The sequence below is a fragment of the Echinops telfairi genome, unplaced genomic scaffold, assembly GCF_000313985.2.
Source record: "Echinops telfairi isolate 266 unplaced genomic scaffold, ASM31398v2 ScPeMD7_7469;HRSCAF=8507_1, whole genome shotgun sequence".
In the NCBI taxonomy this organism is placed as follows: Eukaryota; Metazoa; Chordata; class Mammalia; order Afrosoricida; family Tenrecidae; genus Echinops; species Echinops telfairi.
The window spans coordinates 139,048,854-139,073,900 of record NW_022111373.1 but is presented as its reverse complement, the minus strand read 5'-3'; the positions used below and the strand labels follow the sequence as shown (position 1 = coordinate 139,073,900).

The 25,047-nt window shown below is 42.2% G+C and overlaps 1 protein-coding gene across 1 annotated transcript in view; it reads right to left on the bottom strand.

Moving 5' to 3' along the window:
• DNAH5 (dynein axonemal heavy chain 5) overlaps window positions 1-25,047 on the bottom strand; it is a 290,518-nt gene that overhangs the window by 175,165 nt on the left and 90,306 nt on the right. Inside the window, exons 26-34 of the mRNA XM_013008527.2 lie at window positions 24,014-24,089; window positions 20,574-20,737; window positions 17,776-17,932; window positions 13,344-13,556; window positions 11,984-12,208; window positions 7,146-7,318; window positions 2,873-3,051; window positions 2,292-2,479; window positions 1,523-1,717 (exon numbers count right to left, since the gene is read on the bottom strand). Coding sequence (XP_012863981.1) covers window positions 1,523-1,717; window positions 2,292-2,479; window positions 2,873-3,051; window positions 7,146-7,318; window positions 11,984-12,208; window positions 13,344-13,556; window positions 17,776-17,932; window positions 20,574-20,737; window positions 24,014-24,089 — 1,570 coding nt within the window. The remainder of the gene's footprint in view (window positions 1-1,522; window positions 1,718-2,291; window positions 2,480-2,872; window positions 3,052-7,145; window positions 7,319-11,983; window positions 12,209-13,343; window positions 13,557-17,775; window positions 17,933-20,573; window positions 20,738-24,013; window positions 24,090-25,047) is intronic.

The following is a 25,047-nucleotide window of genomic DNA, read 5'->3' as shown; positions in this document are numbered from 1 at the left end:
TATATCAGATAATGTTCTGTTGTGATATGGAAGGCTTCCAGTGGCTGATGTTTGGTGGAAGCTGACATACCACTGGCATAGCTCCCAGCCGGCCATTTGTCTGTAAGTTTGTCATATGGAGGTGGCTTGTGTGTTGCTGTGAGGCTGGGGCTAGGTCACTGGTATTTCATGGCCAGCAGGGTCACCCAGGGTGGACAGGTTTCCGCAGAGCTTCCAGACTAAGAACAGACCCTCAAGGAAATTGACACAGTGCCTACTACAATGGGCTCACAAGTGTGAGGATGGTGCAGGGCTGGGAGGCATTTCGTTGTGTTGTGAAAAGGATTGCTGTGGGTTGGAACAGACTCAATGACACCTAATAATAATAATAATAGCTCCCAGTACCACAGTATGACAGCTGACAGGTTGTTTCTCAGGGTGCATTCTTACGTTGATCACCATGCATCACTATTTTGCAGACACGGTTGGTCATTTGTATTATATGTTCTAGAAAGCTGTGGCACAATCTCCCACCTGCTGTGTCCACAATCATGTGTAATCCTAGCCCCTTAAGTGTGGGAAGGACCTGTGACTTCCCTCTATCCGATAGAATACTGTATATGTGATGACAGGCCGTGTGTGAATACATGTCAATTAGGGTAGGGTCTCTAAACTCTTACCTGCCTTGCGGAGGTTGAGGGAGCAAGTGGGCATATGAAGGAATACAACATAACAAGGAACTGTTATGGCCACTGGGGGGAGCTGAAGACAGAAATGAACAGAATCCCTCAGCACCGCATGGCATGGAATCGGGCCAATAACCTGAGGAGCTTAGTCGATCTTTCCCCAGATGAGCATCACACGAAGTCCAGCCCCAGTCAGCACTCTGATTGTCCAGCTTTTCGGGACACCGATCAGAAGACCCAGCTCAGCTCGGCCCAGACTCCTGATACACAGAAGCTATCAGGTGACACATATGTGTTGTCTTAAGTTGCTAAGTTTGTGGTAATGCTGTTTTGCAGCAACAGATAACTTGTAGAGAAAGTAAGATGGGATTAAGTTCACATCTCTTAACTCGGCAAAAGCATAATGATTGAACCTGCTATAAAAGATAAGAGAAAAAATTGGGCTTGGAAGAGACGAGTAGATGGTTGAGCGGTCCCTAAAAGCCATGACAACACACATTATTAGGATGGCTGTACAGAGGGTATAAGCCGAGAACCCCAAGACCCCTAATTCCTTGGCTCTTACATCTGCCCATTTCTAGAACTGACTTCATTTCGATGCCTCATTTCTATGCTAGGCTATGAGTCGTCATTTCTTTAAATGCACCTAATACAATTGTGCATGTATAAACCTCTTTTTCCTGAGCTCCCTTCAGCAGGACGTACACTGAAGTAACTTTTGGGATGCTACCCCTTTCTACTCCGCAGCCACAAGGCCCAGGGCGAGCAATCCCAACACCACAACTTTCCGAGGCAGAAAACGGCGCGACTAGGAAAAGGAAGTACACGGGGACACAAAGCCCCTCAGAACGTCCCACCTGCTTAGAGAGCTGCTCCTCGCACAGCTTGTAGAGCGTGAAAAACTTCCTGGCCAGAACGATGTTGTCAATGAAGCCGCAACTAGCCAGCTTCACCCGTATGATAATCTGGCGGTCGGGGACCATCATGGCGACTGAGCGGAAGTTTATCTTCAAGTTTTCGGGGAGTTCCTGGCGCCCAGCATAGCCAGGATTCTAAACGAAGAAGTAACCACCCGAGGATGAATGATACGGTCATGCATGGGACGACGTGTTCGTCGGCATCATATTACAAGGTTCATTATAGCGATTCAACAAACCTGGAATGAGCCACTCATCCCATTTGCAAATCTCACTCTCTCTTTTTAACTAGGTTGAGGGGGAGGCAGGACTGACTCAGGAGTTGCTAATGGGGAGGTTGGTGTACACCAGAGTCTTTCAAATAAGACTGGAAACCATAATCCTAATTTCTACTCATGGAAAATAAATGGCATGGCTGTGACCAAAGTGGGTGGATAAAACGAGGATTTTAAAAACTCACTGCCATCAAGTCAACTCTGACTCACAGTGACCCATGGGGCAGGGTAGAACTGCTCCTGTGGGCTTCTGAGGCCGCGACTCTTTATGGGAGTAGAGGGAGGAGATAGCTTATCTTCCTCCCGGAGAGAGGCTGGTGGTTTCCAACTGCTGACCTTGCACTTAGAAGCCCAATGTGTAACCCCAAACTCCCCAGGGCTCCCTGAAACTAAGATACAAAAGCTGAAGTTCAGAAACTGCTCTGTTTCCTTACCATGGTGAGAAAAAGTCCAAATTCAGGGTTCATGGTCACACTGTCTCCATCAGTAAAGATGAAAGACTTTTTGCGCTCCTTTTTACATGTCAGAATAATGGAAATTTGCTGGGCTGCGACTGAGAGAACTGGTAGATCGATACGATTAAATTCATCAAAACAACCCCAGGACCCAGACTGCGCCAGTCCTGCAAGAGGAAATTAAATAGAAAATTCAATTAGTGTATCATTTTGGAACGCCAAGGGAAGAAAGAAAAAAAAAACATTAGGCAGCTGCCAAGACAAGACAGAGATAAGTTCATTCAAAAATAAATTTGAACAAATAGACCGTGCTTCGAGTACCCAGAAAGAAGCTCTCATTTTGGCACTGTATCTACAAACACCTGGAACACTACAAAAGGTAAGTGTGTTGAAAAGTGGGTCTGCATCACACCAGGGGGAAAAAAAAATCACCGATTTTCCAAAAGTTATATATATTGAAAAGTGAGACTGAAATGTCGCCAACTGTGGAAAATAAATCTGAACCAGATATTCCACCTTTGCTGAGATTTATCATCAAATGAAAAAATAAAAACGCTCACCTTTAAAAATCCGCCCCAGTCCTCGGAAATCCATCTGGTCTGAACAATTGAAAACCACGACATATTTTCCAAGACATCGTCCCATATCTTTGGTCGTTTCTGTTTTGCCTGTCCCTGCAGGTCCAGCAGGGGCTCCGCCCATGCTCATGCCCAGAGCTTGAGCCAATGTGATGTAACACCTTAAGGGGGAGAAGCATCAGTAGGACCAGACAAGGAGCTAGAAGATACCTCCGATGGATAATAAGATTCAAAATGAGAAAACCAGAATAGCTGGGTCTTTGTCCCTACCTAATATTTCCAAAAACACACACTAGTTCTTCTGGACATCAGTAGATGGTGAGATAAAAGGAAGGGGTGATCTGTGGTCATGTAAACTTGAGAATTCTCACCAACACGAAACAGATGTCCTAATTACTAAAATTTTTGTGCTGCCTCATGCAATTCAATGACTTATTTAATACACCTCGTCTAGCCAAGACCTTTGAAACTCCTACTGATGACCTTCATTCTCCTCCGGGGTGAGAAGGTACCCCTTGGATTACACGATTCATGGTCAGTGATGATCAACAGTGTTGTGACTGCCGTCCTGCTGGGTATAAAAGCAGTCATCTCGAAAGCACGAAGGGGAAGATCTCTCTACCAGCATGAGAAAAGACCCAGAGCTGGAGTGAGTCCCTTTGTACAGCCACTGTACACGTTGTTTTTTTAAAAAAAGGGACGTTTGCAATGAAGAAGTGTGTCGTCTTGCAAACTTACGCCACGTTGTCTCCAGTTTCATCTCTATCATCGAGGTCATATTTTCTAACTACTGTTTCTTCCTAGTATCAAACGTTCAAACCCCAATCATCAACAATGAACAATGCATCATGATTTCACGTGATCAATTTCAGACTGAGGAAGTTGGTAGAATTCTTCATTTTCCTCATCACCAGCTTTAATGGTTACTATATGAATTTGAATCGTGCTAACTAGACTTCCTTGTAGGCTTATCGATGTTAGCCTATCCTGGAAAAAAATGCATTGTACTTCAAAATAAAAAGAAATAACTGCCAATGAATCAATTTGGACTCATAGCAGGCCCTATACTTCAAGCTAGATTTGAGATGGGGCTTTCTTCTGACGGTGAACGCTGCACCATTCTCCCTGCATTTGTCATTCTTGATATTGTAAGCCACGTGACTGTCCAGCTCAAAATGTCCAATACCACTTCAGTTCATTAACGCCTAAGATATCAATCTTTCTACATTTAATTTCATTTCTGATGACTTCCAATTTTCCTTGATTCATACATTATCTGTTCTACATTGAGTATAAATGGATGTCTGCAGCTATTTCTTCTCATTTGAGTCTGACTCTCTAGCAAATGAGTGTCCTGAAAGCTTAACTGCAGCTACACCATCGTCATTTTGATCAACACGACTTTGAGGATGCAGTTCTCTTCCGAGTCCCATCCAACCTGAAAGGCTCGTCTTCTGGCACTATAGCTGGCAAAGTCCACTGCTATTCATACGATTTTCAGTGACTAATCCCTCAGAAGTAGACAGCCTCTTCCTTCTTTGTAGTTGGTTCGTAGTCTGTCCACTCTGGCGACTCTTCTGGCATATGAATTGCCAGTGGCATAGTTTCCAGCATCACAGAATCACACAAGCCACCACAGTAAGGCAAACATATGGAGAAGTAGTGGAAAACAATAATTCTGTTGTCCTATGCCATTCGATCGGTTCTGACTCATGGTAACTCCATGCACAAAAGAATAAAGAAAGAAAGAAAAACCACCACTCAGAACTATGCCTTCTTCACAACTGTTATGTTTGAGCCCATTGTGAAGGTTTGTGTCAATCCATCTCCTTAAGGATCTTCTTCTTTCTCACTGACCTTAATCAAGGAGCTCTGGTGCATTGAGCTGTTAACCAGAAGGTCGGTGGTGTGAACCCACCAGCCACTCCGTGGGAGAAATAGGAAGCTGTTTATTCCCATGAAGATGTGAAGTCTCAGTTCTACTCTGTCCTATAGAGTCACTGCGAATTGTAACTCCCTGTTTTACTACTTTACCCAGTGTAGTGTCCTTTTCTAGGGATTCAACTGTCCTGAGAGCATATCCAAAGTATATGAGACAAACTGATAATAGAAACGAATAACGTTTACTCGGAGCCCAGCTCTGGGCTCTGGGCTGGGTATCCGCATGCTCAACCTCTAGCCCACACGATTCTGAAGGATGGAACTCAGATGTTAGTGAACTTTCCCAGACTGCGCAACTTCTAAAGGCAGATCTAAGTGGCCAAGACTTAGTCACGAGAATATGTCAGAGAAAGGCATACGTGCTACACCTGACTACATTTCATATCAAGAAGATGAGACCCCTCTTCTGTCTTAAGTGACAGCATCTGTCTTTATGTCGGAAGTGGAAAGACTGGACACTGGGAACCGCATGAGCCTCTGGGGAAGGCACTGTGCATCTTTGGCTTATTTTGATGGCTTTTTTTATCATCTAAAGAGTCTGCAACTCCATCCATGCAGCATCAAGCTTCTCAGGGACCACGGCCATTGCCAAGTTATTGAATTTTCTCAGGACAGTCAGTAAAAAGACTGGCTAGTTGTCAGTGCCTCCTGCCTAAGAGTGTTGTTGTGTTGTTGGTGGTGGTGGTTAAGTATCCACTTTAGTCAAGAATTGCCTTTAGTAACAGGACAGCGAACTGTGCAGTGAAACCCCAAAGCGTAACTTTGCCCTGGAATGCCAGTTGACAAGCTAAAGGTGATGACTAAATTCCAACATGACAAGTTGGTAAAAGAGAAATAAACAACTGAGGATTTATGGTAAGACAGGCTGAAAGGAAAACTTCAGCATCTCCTTCATGGCTACACTTATAAATACCTGTTTTACTTTTAAAGTTCTCAGGGTTCTTTTGCTGTTATTGTTGTTTTTAAAACAAACCAAATGCACCGCCATCAAGTCAATACCAACTCAAAATGACCCTAAAGGGCAAGGTAAAATTTCCCCCTGAATTTCCAAGACTATAACTCTTTAAGGGAGTAGAAAGCCTCATCTTTCTCCCACGGAGTGGCTGGTGGTTTCAAACCACTGACCTAGGACTTAACAGCCCAATGCTATGTCACTAGGGCTCTTTTTTTAATATAGAAAGAACAAAATTGCAATAAGTATATGCTGTGTGATAGTTATTAAAATTAAAAGGGATTTTTGGCATACAAGTAAACATTCAAAATTTCTGGAAGGAGAGAAAATAAACTGTTTATTATGGTTACCTCTGAAAAGTAGTAAAAATTTCCCTCTTACACTTTCTTCATCATATCCTTCTTTGTCATTTAAATCTTTCTTCACTTATTTCACCCTTATGACTTTTAAAACAGTCATTTTGTCCATCCACTCAATCATTCATCAAGTGTGTACATGGTCACTCACGTATGCCTTCGCAATGGTGGTGTTTGAGCCCATGACTGAAGATCTGTGTCAATCCAACACTTTGAGGGTCTTCTTTTTCACTGAACTTCTACTTTATCAAGGAGCGCTGGGGATATAGGAGGCTATGCATTGAGTTACTAACGACCAGGTCAGCAAATGGTCAGGGCTCTCGGTGTTAACCTAAAAAAGTTGGAGATTCCAGTCCACCCAGAAGTGTCTCCGAAGAAAGGCTTGGCGAACCAGCCATTGAAGCCAGTCCTATGCCGTTTGGTTCTACACGGACACACGTGGGGGCAACATGGATCAGAATCAATCTGATAGCAATGGATTGGTTAGGGACAATATGCAGCACCTCAGCTAAACAGCCCTCAAAGCCCAGCGTAATTGGGTCATGTTGCGAGACAGCAATTAATTCTTTAATTCACTTTCTTGCCCCTTCAATGTGCACTGAGGACATTTCAGGAGCTAATCAAAGAGTCAGCAGTTTGTAGCCACCCGGTGGGTGAAAGATATTGCTGTCTGATTCCAGAAAGAACATTACCTGGGAAAGCCTATGGAGCAATTAATTCCACTCTGTCTGTGGGGTCATTATGAATTGAAATCAACCCAATAGCAGGGGTCTGGGTTTTGTTTCTGAGGTCACTGAAGGGTCTCTGTCAGATGGTAGGCAAGGGAGCTGGCATTATTTCAGTCATCGCCCTAACAAGCAGATATAAACACACATGCAAAGCTAAAAATGCAGCTTTTCAAAGGTTTTGGAATTGAAGTCTCTAAGTCCAGATGAAATATGAAGCAAAAATCCTCAAGAGAAGAAAACATGAGAGGATAGGTGGAGTCCCAGGATTCTTTGCTCACCTGTCTGTAAGTGGAGTTATGACAAGCCGGTCTGTGCAGCCCAGAAACTCATTCTGGTAGATGAAAGTCACATCTGTGATGTGGATCATCATTTTGTCAGAATCTTCATGAAAATAAAACCGGCACTGCTTCAGCCACTCAAAGTCCACGGGGCTCTTGACATGCATATGGCACTGAAATGTAAGGTATTTGTTAAAAGGAGATGAAGATCTCTTATTACATATACACATTAGCATATTTCCAGATCATATATCTTAGTAAACTGAATTCAACCACAACTCAACTAGTTCTCACATGTCAAGTATATGAACAATCCAAATTATGCATTTATTGATCAACAAAAAAAAAACACTATAGAAGATATGGAAGTTTGTAAATTTGATCAACAATAAAGGGAGTTTATAAGATATGAAAGAGGAACATTTAAGAGAAAAGCCTAATTGACCCTTATGTCAATTTAAATGGTGCTAAAACCCAAATTTCCAAAGGGCAGCTCAAGAAGGCAAAGTAAAATACTATAGAGTGTGGTTGGTATATAATCTGTTGTCAATTTGAGAGGATTAAGAGTGAAAGGGTGGAGTCTAGCCTGTCACTCGGGTCACAGCTTGATGACTCTATTTGGAGGCACTAAGGAGATAAATAGCTTGGTGAAGGCGGGGCGCAGGCTCCCTCCCTGGGAGACATCCTTGTAGAGAAGGCACATGGAGAGAGGCTAATGGAGCCAGAGCTCTGGAGCTGGAAGAGCCACATGGATCCACATGACTTCACACCCACTAGCCTGTGATCTTCCTGCACTTGGCATCATTGCATGTGTTTCATGAGTCTGAAGAGGACTTTATAGATTGGTATAGGACATATGGGCTAATATCGGATTTATGGACTTGATCTGGACTGGGCTGGGATGTTTTCTCAATATTCAACTGCTCTGATATATAAAGCTCTTTCTTATACACATATAAGTGTCAATGAATTTGTTGCTCTAGTCAATCCAGACTAACACATAGTGAAATGTGCCAAGACCTAGAGTTAGAAAACCAAAAAAGAAGAACACACTCAGTCTAGCTAAAACACAGACAAGTCAAGAAAAGGTCCAAACACTGTTGTAATCTTGAAAGTTTCTATAGACAAAATATTGAGCAATGCAGGAAGCATCGAAAGAAGAAGGAAATAATACACAAAGTCCCTGTACCAAAAAGACCTGGTCAACATTCAACTATTTCAGGAGGTGACATATGATTAAGAGCCAATGGAACAAAAGGATGAAGTCCAAGCTGCACTGAAATCATTAGTGAAAAGCAGGCTCCCAGAAACTGACCAAATACCAATTGAAATATGTCAACAAACTATGCAGCACTGGAAGCACTCAATAATCAATGTCAAGAAGCTTGGAAGGCAACTACCTGGCGAACCAACTAGAAGAAATATACATTTGGACTCATTCAAAAAAAAAAAAAGGTAACCCAAGAGAATGTAGATATTATCGCCATTTTCATTACTATCACATGTTAAGTAAAATTTTTCTGAAGATAATTCAAAAGAGATGCAGTACTGCCCCCTAGGGAACACCCAGAAATTCACTCAGGATTTAGAAGAAGACGTGGCATGTGGGTTTATCATTGCTGAAAGATGGATCTAGGCTTAGAGCAGGGTTTACTGCATTTCATTGGCCATGCAAAAACATTCTGTGTGGATTCTAACTATGGATACCATTGAGGAAAATAGGGATTCCAGAAAACTTCATTGTGCCCCTGCAGAACCTTTATATAGACCCAGAGGCTGTCACTCTAAGAGAACAATGGGATACCATGTGGTTTTGAATCAGGAAAAGTGTGTGTCAAGGTTGCGTCCTTTTACCAGACTCCTTCCATCTGTATGCTGAGCAAATAATCCAAGAAGTTGGACTATATAAACAAGGATGTGGCACCAGGATTCCAGGAAGGTTTATCAACAACCTGTGATAAGCAGATGACACAAGTTTGCTTGCTGGAAGGGGAAAGGATTTGAAGCATTTCCTGATGAAGATCAAAGATTACAGCCTTCTGGGAGGATTACAACTCAGTGTAAACTTTTTTTCCTCACAACTGAACTAACAGACAGCATAATGATAAATGGGAAGGCTGACATTACACATAGTTCATTTTGCTTGGATCCACAATCAACACTCATGGAAGCAGCAGTCTTGAAATCAAGCAACATATTACATTTGGGTGAATCTGATGCACAAGATCTCTTCAATCTATTAAAGAGTGTATATGTCACTTGGAGAATCAAAGTGTCCCAACACCAAGCTATGGTATCTTCAATGATCCTGGACAATGAATAATGAAGACCGGATAAGAGTTGCTGCATTTGAATTACAGTGTTGGGAAAGAGACTGAAAGTACCGTAGACCGCCAGAAGAACAAATCAACCTATCTGAGAGGGAGTGCAGCCAGAAAACTTCTCAGAAGTGAAGATAGTGAGACTTTACCTCAAGGACTTTGTACGTGTTACAAAGAGAGATCGATCCCTGGAAAAGACAGCATGGTTGGTAAAGTAGAGGGTCAGGGAAAATGAGGCAGACCCTCAACAAGATGGATTTTGGCACAGTGGCTGCAAAAATGGGCTCAAGCACAATTGGGAAGATGGTACAGGGCCAGGCAGGGTTTCATTCAACAGAACCAAGTTCACTGAGTTGCTAGGAACTGATGTGGCACAAAAGCATTTCATTTGACTACTAACCAAAAGGCGGCAGTTCCAATACATTGAGCACTGCAATGGAAGAAAGATCTCGGCATCTGTTTCCATAAAGAGTACAACGAAGAAAACTAACACTTGAGGTTGCCATCAATCAGAATTGTGTTACTCTGGGTGGACTAGAGAAACAAATTCATAGATACTCATATGTGTATAGGGAAGAGCTCTGTATACATCAGCAAATGACTATTGAGAAAACATCCCAGCCCAGTCCAGATCAAGTCCCTAAGTCTGACATTAGTCCATATGTCTGATACCAATCTATAAAGTCCTCTTCAGACTCATGAGACACATGAAATGATGCCAAATGCAGGAAGATCACAGGCCAGTGGGTGGGAAGTCTTGTGGATCCAGTGGTGTTATAAGCATCTCACTGCTTGCAGGGGTCTCCACGTAGCTCCTCCAGCTCCCATGGCATGGGCTCTATCAGTGAAGCACCATGTGTCTTGTCAGTAGAGCATCTCTCAGGAAGTGAGTCAAGAGAGAGAGTGTCTTCCACCTCCAGGGAGGAATACCAGAGTTCCCAGAATCCTCAGGAGAAGGGCATGCCCACGCAAAGGCCTCATTGGCTCTAACTTGATTGACAGACAAGACCCCACCCCTTCACTCTTAATCCTCGAATTGACACCGGATTATGTAACTACCACAAGAAGTAACTTGATGTGGACAGCTTTGATATATTTCAGTAGAGTCTCTGGACAGGGCATATTAATCATTTGTTAGGCTACTAACAAAAGGTTGATGATTTGAATCTAATCAAAGGTGCCACTAAAGAAAGGTCTACAATGGTACTTCAAAACCCCCTGGAGCACAGCTCTACTCGGACACACCTGGAGTGGGAAACAACTCATTGGCAGCCGGACTAGGTTTTTGTTTTAATAGATGTATTTCAATGGTACAACCCACAGCTTTTAAATGGCAGTCACAGTTGCCCCATATCAAAACCCTGAGTGAAATATCGCCTATGGAAAACTCCAGGGACACACAACCTCATCAGCTACACAAACATCTCTTCTGACTGTGACAAAGCCCCCTATTGGATTTTTGGATCCATTCGTAATTTCTGAAGGGCCTTGCACAGGGCCAACTGTTCCAGCATCAAATTCTCTTAGGGAAATAAATGTCAAGGCTCCTCGGCAGTGCCTCAGTTGGGCGAGGAGGGGGGCGGTGAGTGTGTGTGTGTGTGTGTGTGTGTGTGTGTGTGTGTGTGTATGTTTTTAATCAAACTTTTAAGCCACTTTAATCCTTTTTCTTTGACAACTAAGAAATCTAAAATTATCCTGAGCCTTTTATTTCTCAGGGAGGCCAAGTGTGTTCTTAACTATAGAGAGCAGATTAGCCACACAAACGGCTCCAAAGTGTTGCCTTCTTCCCATTACCTCTGGGCCAATCTTTCACAATCTTTCTTTTTTTAACATAATGGGGTCAGACACAACCCAGAAAATTATTATGAAAATAAGAGCTACTTGCATCTTATGCAAGGCTGCATTTTACAGCAGAGGACAAATTTAATTTCTTTTCCCATTTCTTGTTTTCTATAACTACTGGACTCCTTTGTGTTATTATTTTCCCCATCACCTTGTTCTCCTTTTAAAGTCTGCATGATACTTCCATGCCAAGACCTCTATTAGAAAGAACCTTGGCAATCAATCACATAAGATGTAGCAAAACTCGTTAAGGATGTGATTTCTCAAACATCCTACAAGAAGTACTTTCTAACTCATTCTACTAGCAATGGTTCTTCTTTCTGTAGCAAAATGCTGCTGATCTGCAGTTAACAACCACAAGGAGCAAGAAACCAACAAACAAAAAAGCTTGTGTCCAGATACTGCATGGCATTGTCACCCTGAAAATCATCACACGAAAAACTTTCAGATAAAAAAAAAATCAAACTGCTTCCATAATCAAAGGAAAATGACCAAAAAATGTTCAGGCAAAGACCGACAAGACAATTTTATAAGCATGGTCTCATAACAAAGATGAATCTTGTCTTGGATTCAACCTTTTCCTGGAAGTCCATCAACTTCGTTCCAGTGGGCAAACGAAGAGACGGCCTTGCATGTGTTGTTGTGCCTGCGCCACAGCATCTAGGAAGCACTTACCAGATCATCAAAGATGTCCCTCTGGTGCACATGAATAGTAATCAAAGTCTCGTATTTCACCCGCTCCATGGAACTCAGATCCTGGGTGGTGATGTCAATCAGTGTGTTCAGAAGTTCCAGGAAAGACTGATTGGTTTTCTGCATGATTTTCTTATCAGACTTGGCATTTCTTAGGGCTTCTTCTGAATCCCGTGTCCACAGCATTTGAATCCCTAATAGTCCAACCTTCATAAAACAAAAAGGTGCTATCACTGTTTATTGCATATTTGCATAGAAACAACAACCTAGTAACTACGACGACTGCTGGCTGTCATCCAGTCAGTTCATACTTACAGTGGCTCTAGGTACATGAGAACAAACTGCTGTTATCCTGCAGTACAAGGGCTACATATGGTGAGCAGTTGTGATCGTACAAATGCAAAGCCACTCTTGATGATCTCAACTCGATATATTGTTTCAAAATCCTTAGAACCTCGACTGATCTTGTTCTACAATGAAGTATGTAGAACTTCGTAATATGTCTACATTTTATTCTCGTAGTCTTCTTACTAGAAGTCATGTTCCTCCTTAGAAAGATTTTTAAAGTACTTGTAGGAAAGGAGAGGAGCCCTCATAGCATGTTGGTCGACACCTTGGCTATGAACTAAAGGGTCAGCAGTTCAAAACCACCAGTCACTCTGTAGGAGAAAGGACTTTCTACTCCTATAAAGAGCTACATGTTCAGAAACCAGGGGCAGTTTAACCTAAAAGGTCACTACGACTTTCTGTCAGTAAGAGTTGAGGGTATATGACAGATATGCCAGGAATGTGCTTTATCAAAACAAGCTGTGTTTTCCCATAGTAGATACTCACAAAATCTTTATTTATCACAATCACTGTGAGAACATTGTTTCCTGAAAGCTAAGACTGAAACATATTTCTCATTTTTCTAGTAAAGTAGATACTCAATATATTTTTATGATTTGTGTGCATTGTTACATAAATAAATGAACTCAGTAGAAAAAGATCTGTGATAACTTAAACAAAATGTATTGGGTATCTCCACCAAAAAAATGCATGTGTGAGCCTATCTAAAGGTGCACAGGTATTGAGACAGATATAAAAAGATATATAAAAGGGCTTTTAAAACTTTGTGGGGTAGGAGGGATTCCATTATTATTCAGTTCCGTTTTTCTATGACTGACTTGAAGCCTCCTCAAATCAACAAATAACTTATAGCTGAAATAATTAGGCTTATCTATGTTCAATCAATCCTTATGAAAAACTTGATATTGGTCCAGAGTTCAACTACAGCCATTTGTAAAGCTGAACGTAGCCAATGACTCCCATGAAAGACACTTTTCAATCTGAATACACTGACCTGAGCAGGGAAGGAAGACAGAAATTCAATCAGTTGGAAGCCTGTTTCTTCAATATTTGCAGCTGCCTGACGAATGACCAGATGTAATGAAGACTGAGATTCCTCCAGCAGTGAGTTGAGCCACACTTCCACATTGCCCTCTGCCATCACAGGCTTATTCAATTCAATCGTCTCGCCCTCTCGGGAGGAAACTGACAGAATGCGATCATAGATCTAGGTTAAAAACAAACAAAAAGTGATCTTCACATGAAGCATGAAAAATAAGTGCGACCTTTTCCTCTAGTCAATGTTATCCTTCCCACAGGTTAAACGGCAGATCAGAAGACACAAGTAAAATATGAAATCAATTCCTAAGCAACAAAATCAAACAAACAAAAAGTTCACCATGAACTCTGAAAAGGAGTCCTAAATCAATCCCAAATAATTTATACTCAAGAGGAGAGAATTCGTTTTCTAAAAGAAGTATCTAAAACAAATGGGATGATTGAAAAATCTCGAATGTGTCCAAGTAAAATGAGATTCTCTAAGAGTCTGTCATTCTGCAAGTCAACATCTAACTCCTTAACTATTTGATCTCCTTTTGACCCATTTTACAGTGTTTCAGTTCTTAATGTATTGTTTTCTTTTTAATCGAGGGTTTTTTCTGTTTCATTGTGTTACTGCCGTTAGCTTTTCTGACTCTTTGGTTTTTATTTTGTTTTGTTTCTGTATGTTGGTTGGTATATGAAGTCCAGGATGGGTGACTCTCTAGAGACAGTAATGGAATTAATGATTCATTGTGGCTACGGCAGCAGAAATGGGGGAAATGGGGAGCTAATAACAAGGAGTACAAGAAAGAACACAATGTTCTAAATTGATTGTGGTAGTGATTAAACAACTCTTCTTGATAAAATTGAACCATTGAAACATATGATACTTGGATTATGTCCTAACAAAATGGTTTATGAAAAATTATCCAGTTGCAATTTAGCCTGGTCATTCATATGCTGTATTATAAACATTGTACTTTCTCACAAAGGGTCATAATTGTGTATTGTGTCTTGTAATTGAAACCCAGCTTCCAATCTGTTCATCTCCCTTCATTTCCATGCAGCCAGGCACAAATAGAACACAGGGGTATTTGGAGTTATTAGATATAGGTTCAAATGGTGCTCTCCCATCCTCAGTCCATGCAACATCCCTGAGACTAAATTTCTTGCCTAAAGAAGGCCTTAAAAATCATGCCTGTCCACTTCCCTATTTTCCTCACGGGCTGTTCATACCAATTAAACAGAATAATTAAAATGATAAAAACAATTGCAATTTGTTGTTGTTTCTGTTGCTGGATAGATAGAATATTGATCCCTCAGGCTCATCTTGATTGCTGTGAGTTGCCTTCACCTTGGCTCTGACTCATGGTGACCTCATGTATAACAGAACATGGTCATGGGCCATATTCCGGATGGGCTGTGTTTGAGTCCATTAGTCAGTCCATCTGATGGAGGGTCCCCCCTTGTTTGTGCTGACCTTCTTCTTCACTGAATTTCATGTCCTTTCCTTGCAGTTAATCTGTCCTGATTGACATGACCCAAGGGAGTAAATCAAAGCCTAGCCAAGCTTGCTTCAAAGGAGCATCCTGCTTGTATTTCTTTGTAGACTGGTTTGTTCTGTTGGTAGATTGTGGTGTGTTCAATAACTAGCACTGCAATAGTGAAGCCTATTGCAGTAGGTAAACTTGTTACACAGGAGCCCTTTAAAGTATTGAAAAGTTACTTTGTGGGCTGAGGTGTGCTTGACCCGAGTTATGTTATATTCAATCACCTCTTATGTGTGTGAAAGTTGGACATTAAATAAGGAAGACCGAAGAAGAATAGATGCATTTGAATTATGATGCTGATGGAGAATATTGAAAGTATCTTGGTAAAAAGAACAAACAAATGTCTTGGAAGAAGTAAGAAAGCTCCTCAGAGGCAAGGCTGGCCAGACTTTGTCTCCCATATTTTGATATATTATCAGAAGAGAGCAGTCCTTGGAGAAGAACATCGTGGTGGGCAACGTAATGGGCCAGAGGAAAACAGGGAGATCTTCAACAAGATGAACTGGCACCGTGGCTGCAACACTGGGCTCAACATAGGAACAATTGCGAGGACGGTGCAGGGCTGGGCAGTCTTTCGTTATGTTGTACATCAAGTGGTACATGAGTGGGATCCTACTCGACAGCACCTAGCAACAAGAAGATTGTGTGCATAAAAAATAGTTCAGTATGGATTACGAAACACTCCTTTTAACCTCAGGACAAGCATTAGGCCTGGCACACGGCTGTGGTTGTTGTTGTTGTTGTTGTTGTTGTTGTTGTTGTCGTCGTGCCATCCAGTCAATTGGTCAGAGTAGAAGTGTCCCCATAGGATTACTGAGGCTGTCATCTTTAGGTATGCTAATGACAGAGTGGTTAAGTAATCAGCTGATAACTGAAAGATCACTGATTTGATTCCACCAGCCTTTTTCCATAAGAGAAAAAATGTAGCAATTTGGTTCTGTACAGATTTACAGCTTTGCAACCCCTATGGGGGAGTTCTACACCAGTCTCTGGGATCTCGACAAGTCAGAATGGACTCTTTAGCAACAGGTTGAATGTTTTGGAACCAACTCTCATATCTTTTTCTTGGGAGCCACTGGTGGTTCAAGTGGCCGACTTTATGGTTAGCAACTGAGCCACAACTAGCATTATAGCATGCACTGGATAACTCTGCCACAGCCCTCTCCCCGCGCTACAGAAACGACGTGTTGACATATCGGTCTCCTCCACTCCAATATAAGCAGCAGGAGGTTGGAATATTCCTATTTCTAAGCGAGACTCCTGACAGATCAATCTCTGGCTGTTGATTCAATTCCAACTCATGGAGACCCCACGTGTGTCAGAGTGGAACTGTGTTCCATGGGGTTTCAAAGGCCTTTCTTTGGCCCTTCAGCAAACTCACTGCCATCACATCGTTGCTGACGCACAGCGACCCTCTATGACAGGACAGAACTGCTCCCTTGAGTTTCTGAGACTGCAACTTTTTACAGTAGTAGAAAGCCCCATCTTTCCCCGCAGAGCGGCTGATGGTTTCGAGTTGTTGACCTTGCAGTTAGCAGCCCAACATGGCACCATGTTGCCACCTGGAGCCCTCTCTTTCCTTTGCCTCACCACTTCCCCCGCCCCCCTCCGAAGAAAAACCACACAAACAACCAAATTCACTACCATCGACAAGTTTGACTCATCGCAGTCCTATGGGACAGGGTAGAACTGCCTCTGTTGGGTTTCCTAGACTGTAACTCTTTAAAGGAGTAAAAAGCCTCATCTTCCTCCCTCAATGGCTAATGGTTTCAAACTGCTGACCTTGCATTAATCAGCCCACATAATTACTATGACAACAGGGCTCCTCTTGTCCCACAGGAGGTGGATTTAAACCACTAATCATTGGATAAAGGCTCCTCTTGCCCCACCAGGAGGTGGATTTAAACCACTAATCATTGGATGAATTGACAATATTTGCACACAAACAGTCATTTAATCTATTCCAACTTATAGTAACACTCTATAGGGTTTCCAAAGCTGTAAATCTTTATAGATATAGATAACCTCATCTTTTTCCTTCAGAATAGTTGCAGGGTTTGAACTACTGACTTTGCAGTTAGCAGTCCAATGCTTCCCTGATAACTAATAGCCTTGTGTAGACTGTTTGCACCACCCAAAGATACTTGGTACATCATAGTGCTCAATAAATGTAAACTTTATGCCAGGATGAATAATAGGGTCACCTTAAAGGAGCCCTGGTGGTGTAGTAGTTATGAGTTGGGCTGCGATCCACATGGTCAGCAGTTTGAAATCACCAGCGTCCTATGGAAGAAAGACTGGGCTTTCTACTCCCGTAAACAGTTACTGACTAGGAGACCTACAGGGGGATTGCTATGAGTCAGCATTGACTCGGTGGCAGTGAGTAAAAGAGGAAGACCCTGAGTGAGATGGATTGGCATGGGGGCTGCAACAATGGGTTTGATCATTTTAAAAATGGGGATGATGAGGCAGCTTTCTTTCTGTGGTACATAGGGTCACTGTGAGTTAGAGCTCCCTTAACAGCACCCAAAAATAAGAACAAGCTGTAATCTCTCAAGGAACTGATCACTAACAGATCTGTTCTCCTGCAGAGTCACGGGGTAGGTTCCAACCATCAACTTTTCAGTTAGCCTCTGAGTACTTAACAGTTGAGTCACCAGGCCCCTTTATTCAGTTCTACACCTTGAACATCGAGAGGTCACATGGCTCTGACGGCATGTCGGGTTCACAACTTTGTAGTCACTGGGGAAGAGCCAGTGGACAGGGAAGTCCCCTCTGCAGACACAGTATCGACAGGAAGGGCAGCCCGGCTCCTACAACATGATGCCTGCTGGCAGCAATCAGCGTGGCCCGAACCTTGTCATGGAACTTGACCGTCTTAATGTTGTCAAACACATTCAGCAAATGGGCTTGTATGGTGTGCGAGTCCGAGGCCTGGCCCAGAATTTCCAGAAGGGCAGGGTCCGAGACGAAGAAGAATCGAGGGAAGCACAGTCGCTTCTTCTCCAAGTACCTAAGTGGGCAGAAGAAGACGAGCTGATTAAACACATATAGCGGCCTGTCTACAACTCAAAACTCACTGCCAAGGAATCAACTCTGATCCATAGCAACCCTCTTGGACAGACTAGAACTGCTCCAGTGGGGTTCTGAGGCTGTAAACCTTTACAGGAGCAGAAAGCCTCATCTTTCTCCAACAAAGCAGCTGGTGAGTTCACCCTGTTGACCTTGTGCATAGCAGAACAACTTAAAACCCACTATGCCCTCAGGACCCCTGTGGCCTATCTAGGAATCAGTCAACCTGAGTGGGAAATGGGGACAGGTTCTGAGGCAGCTGGATTTCCCACAGGACTCCTCAATGCTTCTGATTTCTGTTAGGTCGCTAAAATTGGTTTCATATCCTAATGGGGAATTGATGACCACCCCCCCCCCCAGAATTAGGGGTAGTGGGAGGCTTTCTTCATTCTGCAAAAATGTCAAGTATACAACTTGAGCTTCAGCTAGACATCATGTTGTGCTTCTTTTGTAGAGCACAAAATAAAACCCATATAGGGAGTTGTTTGGGTTTTGTAGTTTGTTTGGTTTGTTTCCAAGCACAACATGGTGTCAGCTAAAAGCTGTGTCTTATTCTTGGGAAAGTATCCTTAAAAGGCACACTCTGGATCCATCGCTAGAGCAGAAGCCAAATTCAACTGTGATGGGGCTCCTTGAAAGGACCTGCCTCCAGGAGTTAGTGAAGCTCCAGTCAAGGGCTTTATCACCCCTCTGCTTGCAACGAGACTTTCGTTGTTACAGTTGCCTTCGGAGGATTCCTATCCATGACTTCTTGACAGCACCCTGCTCTGAATCTCAGGAAGAACCAGGTGAATGTTTCCTGTCCAGTTCTGTTCTGCCATAATGGAATACGAGCATCGGTCACACGTGGAATATGGCCGCCAAAGCCAACGTGGCGCAAAGAAGACAGCTTCCCTTCAGACAGCGCGCTGCTGGGCACCACTCCAATCATGACCAGATTATTTCTGAAGACTGTTGCTATCCTCTTGGCTCTTGTCATCCGGGGATGATGTCATCCTTGCACTGACGTTCATACCCACAGACATATCCAGGTATGAGTCTTTACACAGGTGACTTATAACCTGTTGTTCGATCAGAACCAAAAGCCAAAGGAAGTTCAGGTAAAGTGATGTATCATTTTAGAGTGGACTTTTTTTTCTGAGAAGTTAGAAAATGTTGTGATAGGTTGAATGATGCAGTAAAATCTACCCATAATTAAAGAGAAATAAAGCTAAAATTATGTTGTGAACATGTGTGTGCAAGTGTGTACATCTGTGTGTACGTACAGTGGTAGGCATTATTTGAGGCCTACCTCAGATAATGCAGTTATGCACTCCCAAAAAAGGAATACTACATGACTTAAAATCCAGAAAAGTGTGCATCCGGGTTGTATCCTCTCACCATACTTATCCAATCTGTATGCTGAGCAAATAATCAGAGTAGTTGGGTTATATGATAAAGAATTTAGCAGCAAGATATATACTGTATATACTCTGTACTCTTGCCTCCTTGAGGAGCCCTGGTGTAATGGTTATGAGTTGGACTGGGATCTCAAAGGTCTGCAGTTCGAAACCACCAGCTGCTCCATGGGAGAGAGATGGTTACAGTCTCCGTAACTCAGATGGGCAGGGTTGCTGGGAATGGATGTCCACTCAATGGCAGTGAGTTTGGGTTTTGTTTTGTTTTGTTGCCTCCTTGTATGCATTGCTCATGGAAGTATTGTGAAATATTTTTGTTCAACAAATGTTTGTCTGAGAAGAATGTCAAAAGAGTTATTGCAATCATTTTATAAAGGTGTGACTCTGTGTGAGAGAAGGCGTCCTAGTGGAACAGGGGGCTAAGCCTCGGTTGATCACTAAAAGGTGGGCAGCTCCAACCACCAGCAACTGGTTTTCATAAGGATTTGCAACCTGGACAGCCCAATTAATAGGGTGGATCTATTCTGACCTATGAGGTCAGTTGGAGTCAGAGTCCACTCAATCGCAGTGGGGTGGGTGTGTTGACAGATGTGGGTAATTGTTAAGATCTCATTCCAGCCATAGACACAACGGTATGTTCTGTAATGCCAACATCAGGACAAGAGCTTGTCCATGCTTGAGAAGACTATGAGGCTCAGAACTGCCAGCTTACCCTGCAACAACTTTAAACAAGGCTCTGTCCCTTTTCTTCCCCGTTTTGTCCCGTTACCATTGAGTGAGTCAGAGTAGAATTAGATTTCTAGTGAGTGGTAGCTCACCAAGCCTTTCTTCCAAGGCACCACAGATGGACTTGAACCTCCAACCTTCTTTTTTGTTAACAGTTTTATTGGCACTTCATCCGTATATCATACAATTCAGTATCCAGAAGAGTTGTGTAATCTTTACCACATTCAATTTAGAACATTTTCTTTTTCCCTGTACTCTTTGTGACTTGTGAATTTAATTTTTAAATTTTTCTAACCTGCAACCTTTGATGTAACAGCTGAGTAGTTATCCATTTGTACCTCGAGCAACTCCTGAACACACGTCAGTCTTTGTAAAATAAAGCAGACTTGTGGATGTTGTATCATCTCTCTGTTCCCTTGCATCTGATGGGTGATAAGTCCAGCACACTTAAGGGCTTACCCAGTGAGGGATTTCTGGCAGATCTCCAGCTGGTCCAGCAAGTGTGGTAGCAGCTGCCCCATGGTCTCATCCCCGACACAGCAATGAACCACATTCGGTATTTCATGTGCCCGCATCATGATCTTCACCCAAGATTTATCTATGTTGGAAAAGCGCTTCGCCTCCTATAAGAACATAGTAAGTAAGAGATCACACCCAAAGAGCATCTCACACATACGTTTCCATCTCACCGCCATGGAGCCTATTCAGATGCACAGTGAGTGACCCTACTGGGTCTCTGAGGCTATAATTCTTCATGAAGGCAGACAGCCTTATCTTTAGCCTGATGAGCAGCTGGTGGGTTTGAACCAACAACCTATGTGTCAGGGAAGCCAGCCTTTAACAACATCACAGGCCTATAGGAGCAACTGTATGGTGATAATATATAAAGATTATAGTAAATTCATAGAGAATAAGAGAGATGGGAGAGAGAGTAAAATAAAGGAGTCAGGCACATTTCATGGTAGCATGCTCACTTCAGCCATTCTTGGTGGTCCACGTGGAACGGGAGCTGAGAGGAGGAGGGAAGAAGGGAACATGGGAGAGGGAAGGAGAGGAGCCCAGAGGAGAGGATGGCTCTATTGTTTGGGGGCTTTTATAGGTAGCCCTTAGTCATTTATATTCAGGCGTTACATATGTCACAAGGTGGGTAGTAATCACAGTAAATTAGCTGAGCTCACAGGGGAGGAAACCTAATACTGCATTGGGAGAAGGGATGAGGGGTTGTGGGCACCACAGTAGGAAGAGATAGTCAGGGAATGTCTGTCTCTACAGAGAGACAGAATCAACCATGTGCTCACTTTACAGTAGCATAGCTGTTAGGGGAGAATTTGTGGGAATGACATTTAAAGCAGGATCGTGTGCTTGGACTTTGTCTCTAATTTACCAGAGTGGTGTCTTCCCTACCATGTAATATTAGCTTTCCAGATCCCCTGTCATAAGTTAGGGAGTATAGTCCTGATCATATTCCCCTCAGTGTTAGTTTCCCACACTTATGGGTAGTGATGGTTAGTGATGGGTTAGCAGCCCATCACTCACACAACAGTGTTTTGTGTGTTGTTGTTGTTTTTTAGATGCTATCAGGTGGGTTTCAACTCATAACAACCCTATGGATATGGTTGGACCCTATGACAACAGGAATGTTTCATATTTGACTTTTAAATATGAGGGGGTGATGTTTACTGCTATCCAAAGAGTTTTCCTCTGAAATGGACGGCCCACTCCTTCTTTGTCGGCTGTTCTTAGTGAGGAAGCTCTGCTGAAACCTGTTCACTTTGGGTGATCCTGCTGGCATACAAAATACCAGTGACATCGTTTTCAGCATCACAACATCACACAAGCCACCACAGGAACACAACCTGACAGACAAGTGTTGGAAAGAGGAGGGCCATCAAGAAGATGGCTTGACAATGGCTACAACAATGGGCTCAGACATAAGAACATTTGCACATCTGTAGGATGGTGCATGTGTTTCATTCCGTTGCACAAATGGGTTGGAACTGACTCCATAGCACATAACCACATGACAACTGAATGAAACATTGCCTGGTCCAGTGCCTTTGTTTGTTTATTAGCTGCCATCAAGTCAGCCCCCATGCAACCCCATGCATAACAGAATGAAAGACTGCCCAGACCTACAACACCCACTGAAGGATTACCAGTTGTATCATTGTGATCCACAGGGTTTTTTGGAAGTAGATCCCCAGGCTCCTTTGTCTTAGTCTGTCCTATACTAGAAGACAGTATAGTTTGACTATAATCTGTTCTGCCTCATGACAACCAACGGTCATGACAGATGGGGGGACACTGAGCTAGAGGTTCTTTGACTAAGATCAAATCCCAGTCTCCAGCATGGCAGGCAAGAACTCTACCATAGGACCTCCATCAGATCCTCCCAGTAAATACAGAATTCTAAGACTCTCTGCTTCGTCTTCCTGCTGACAAGACACATGGAGCTGCGCTAGAGTTCTGCAGCTGGAGGAGCTACGTGCAGATCCCTGCCAGCATTGAGATGCTTCCATTGCCACTGGATCTACAATATTTCCACCCACTGGTCTGTGATCTTCCTGCATTCGGCGTCACTGCATGTGTTGCGTGAGTCTAGAGAAGAATTTATAGATTGGTATCGTACATATGTGCTAATATTAAACTTATGGGCTTGATGTGTACTGAGCTGGGATTTTTCCTTAATGTACAATTGCTCTGTGATATAAAGTTCTCACTTACACACACACTACAGAATTCTAACAAATCTTTTTATTTTTTTAATTGTAAGCTGTTGCCACAGAGTCCATTCCAACTCATAGTGATTTTCTAAGACAGAATAAAATCACTCCATAGAGTTTCTAGGTCTGTATCTTCATGGAAGCTATCTTCCATCTCTTTCACCCACGGAGTACGTGACAGGTTCAAATTGCTGACCTTTCAGTTAGCTGTGCAGCTCTTAATCACTGTGCACCTTACAAGTTTTAATAACCCAGGGATATATGTCTAACATCACACATATTCTATCACAGATTCATTGGAGTCTTTCACACCCTATTACTCCCTTTCTTAAATATGAATCTTTCACTCAATCCTGTATCCCCAAGGTTAAGTGAAAATAAGAAAAAGGATTTAAAATAGAACAAAAATATAAGACAAGACAATCTCGGGTGAGAGGACACAGCCAATTATTATCATCATTTTTCTCTAAACGGAAGGATTGAATGCAATTTTCTGTTTCTACCTTAAGCATTGGAGAGTACACTCAAGAAATGAGACAAACTTTTAAAATTAAGGATATTACATTCATTATACTAGGACCCAAATATTTCAAAGGTAACTTTTTTCAGAAAATACACAGATATTAAGAGATGAAAGGAATAATTTCTTTCTTCTATAAAATGCTCTAAATTTTGTTAACAATACACTGCTCAGTATGAGGGTAGATATTCCACCTAGCTACACAAATATTGTATATAAGTGTTTCCATTAGTAAGCCTAATTTGAACTTCTTCTCCATCTACCAAGAAGAAAAAATAGAAACACACCCCCAGTAATAGTGTATAAATAATGAAAAGATAAATGGAAGGGAGGAAGGAAGAAAGAAAAATTAGTACATAGATAGAATGCATTTCATTGCTGGAGGGGTGGGGGAGCTGCTTTATAATTTGTTAATAGATCTGTTTTCCAAACTGAACAGAAAACTAACCAAAGAGAAAGTTAAAAAAACTTAAGTGAAAAGAAGAGTCAACATAATCATACTTTTAAAACTCAAATCTGTAGTTAAAATGTTGTAATTGTGCAAACAATTTAAAGTAATTGAATAAGAAACCTAGATCTTGCCATTTGGAAAAAAAAAAGGACTTTTTTTTTTTAATCTCAAACCACAGTCCATATACATCTGGGGAGGTGATTACAGTGAATGGGAAAATACAGGCAAGATTTTTAGAGAAAGCTTTTCTGTCTGGAAGCTTTTCTCTGCCAATTTTCAACCTTCAAGTTCACAGTACAGATATAATTGTCTATGTTCCATACCATGAGCAACTGTAAAATGTCAGTTATAGAGGAACAAATCCTCCTACCATTGTCAAGATAATGATTCGGTAATTCCACCTTGTGCTAAACTCTACCTTCAAATTATGTGAAGAGCCACATCAATTACACAAGCATTTGATCTTTGTTATTTGCCCTTCCTTCCCAATAAAACTCAGTTTTGTAGTCTTCTTACTCTCCCATCTCCACCTCTCTCTCATGCACAATTAATTGCTCCCTTGGGCTTTCTACACCCATAAAGAGTTCCAGTCTTGGGAATTCACAGGGGCAGTCCTACCCTGTCCTATAGGGTTCCTATGAGTTGGTATCAATGGTGGTGAGTAGTTGAGTTTGAAGAACAGAAGGAACCCTGTTGGCACAGTGATAAAGCACTCAGTTGCTAACCAAAATCTACTTGGTTTTAACCAAGAAAAGTGTGACATTGCACTTCTGTATGATTACAACCTTGGACACACTAGGGAATAGTTCAACTCTACCCTATGCGTCTCTGTGTATCAGAACAAATATCGTTTGTTTGTTTGATTTGAAGAATAACAATGAATCAATTTTGAGTCAAACAAGGGACAGTCTATAAGGGGGAATAATAGCATCAAGGAGGTAGCACACACACCTTAAAATGATTGACTATTTCAGATGCATTTGCCCAAAGACAACGTTCAGAAGGGTTAGAAAAGGAGGAGGAACGGAAGCAGCAAAGACAGGAGTAAGTGATGTTACATTATGTGGATTGCAATGAATGAATTGAAAGGAAATGTGTAGGAATTGTTGAATCGAAAACTGATCTGCTCCGTAAACCTCCTCTCACATCGCAATAAGAATAAAGAGAGAAGGGGGGTAGGAAGAAGAAGAAGAGAAGGAAGGAAGGAAGGAAGGAAGGAAGGAAGGAAGGAAGGAAGGA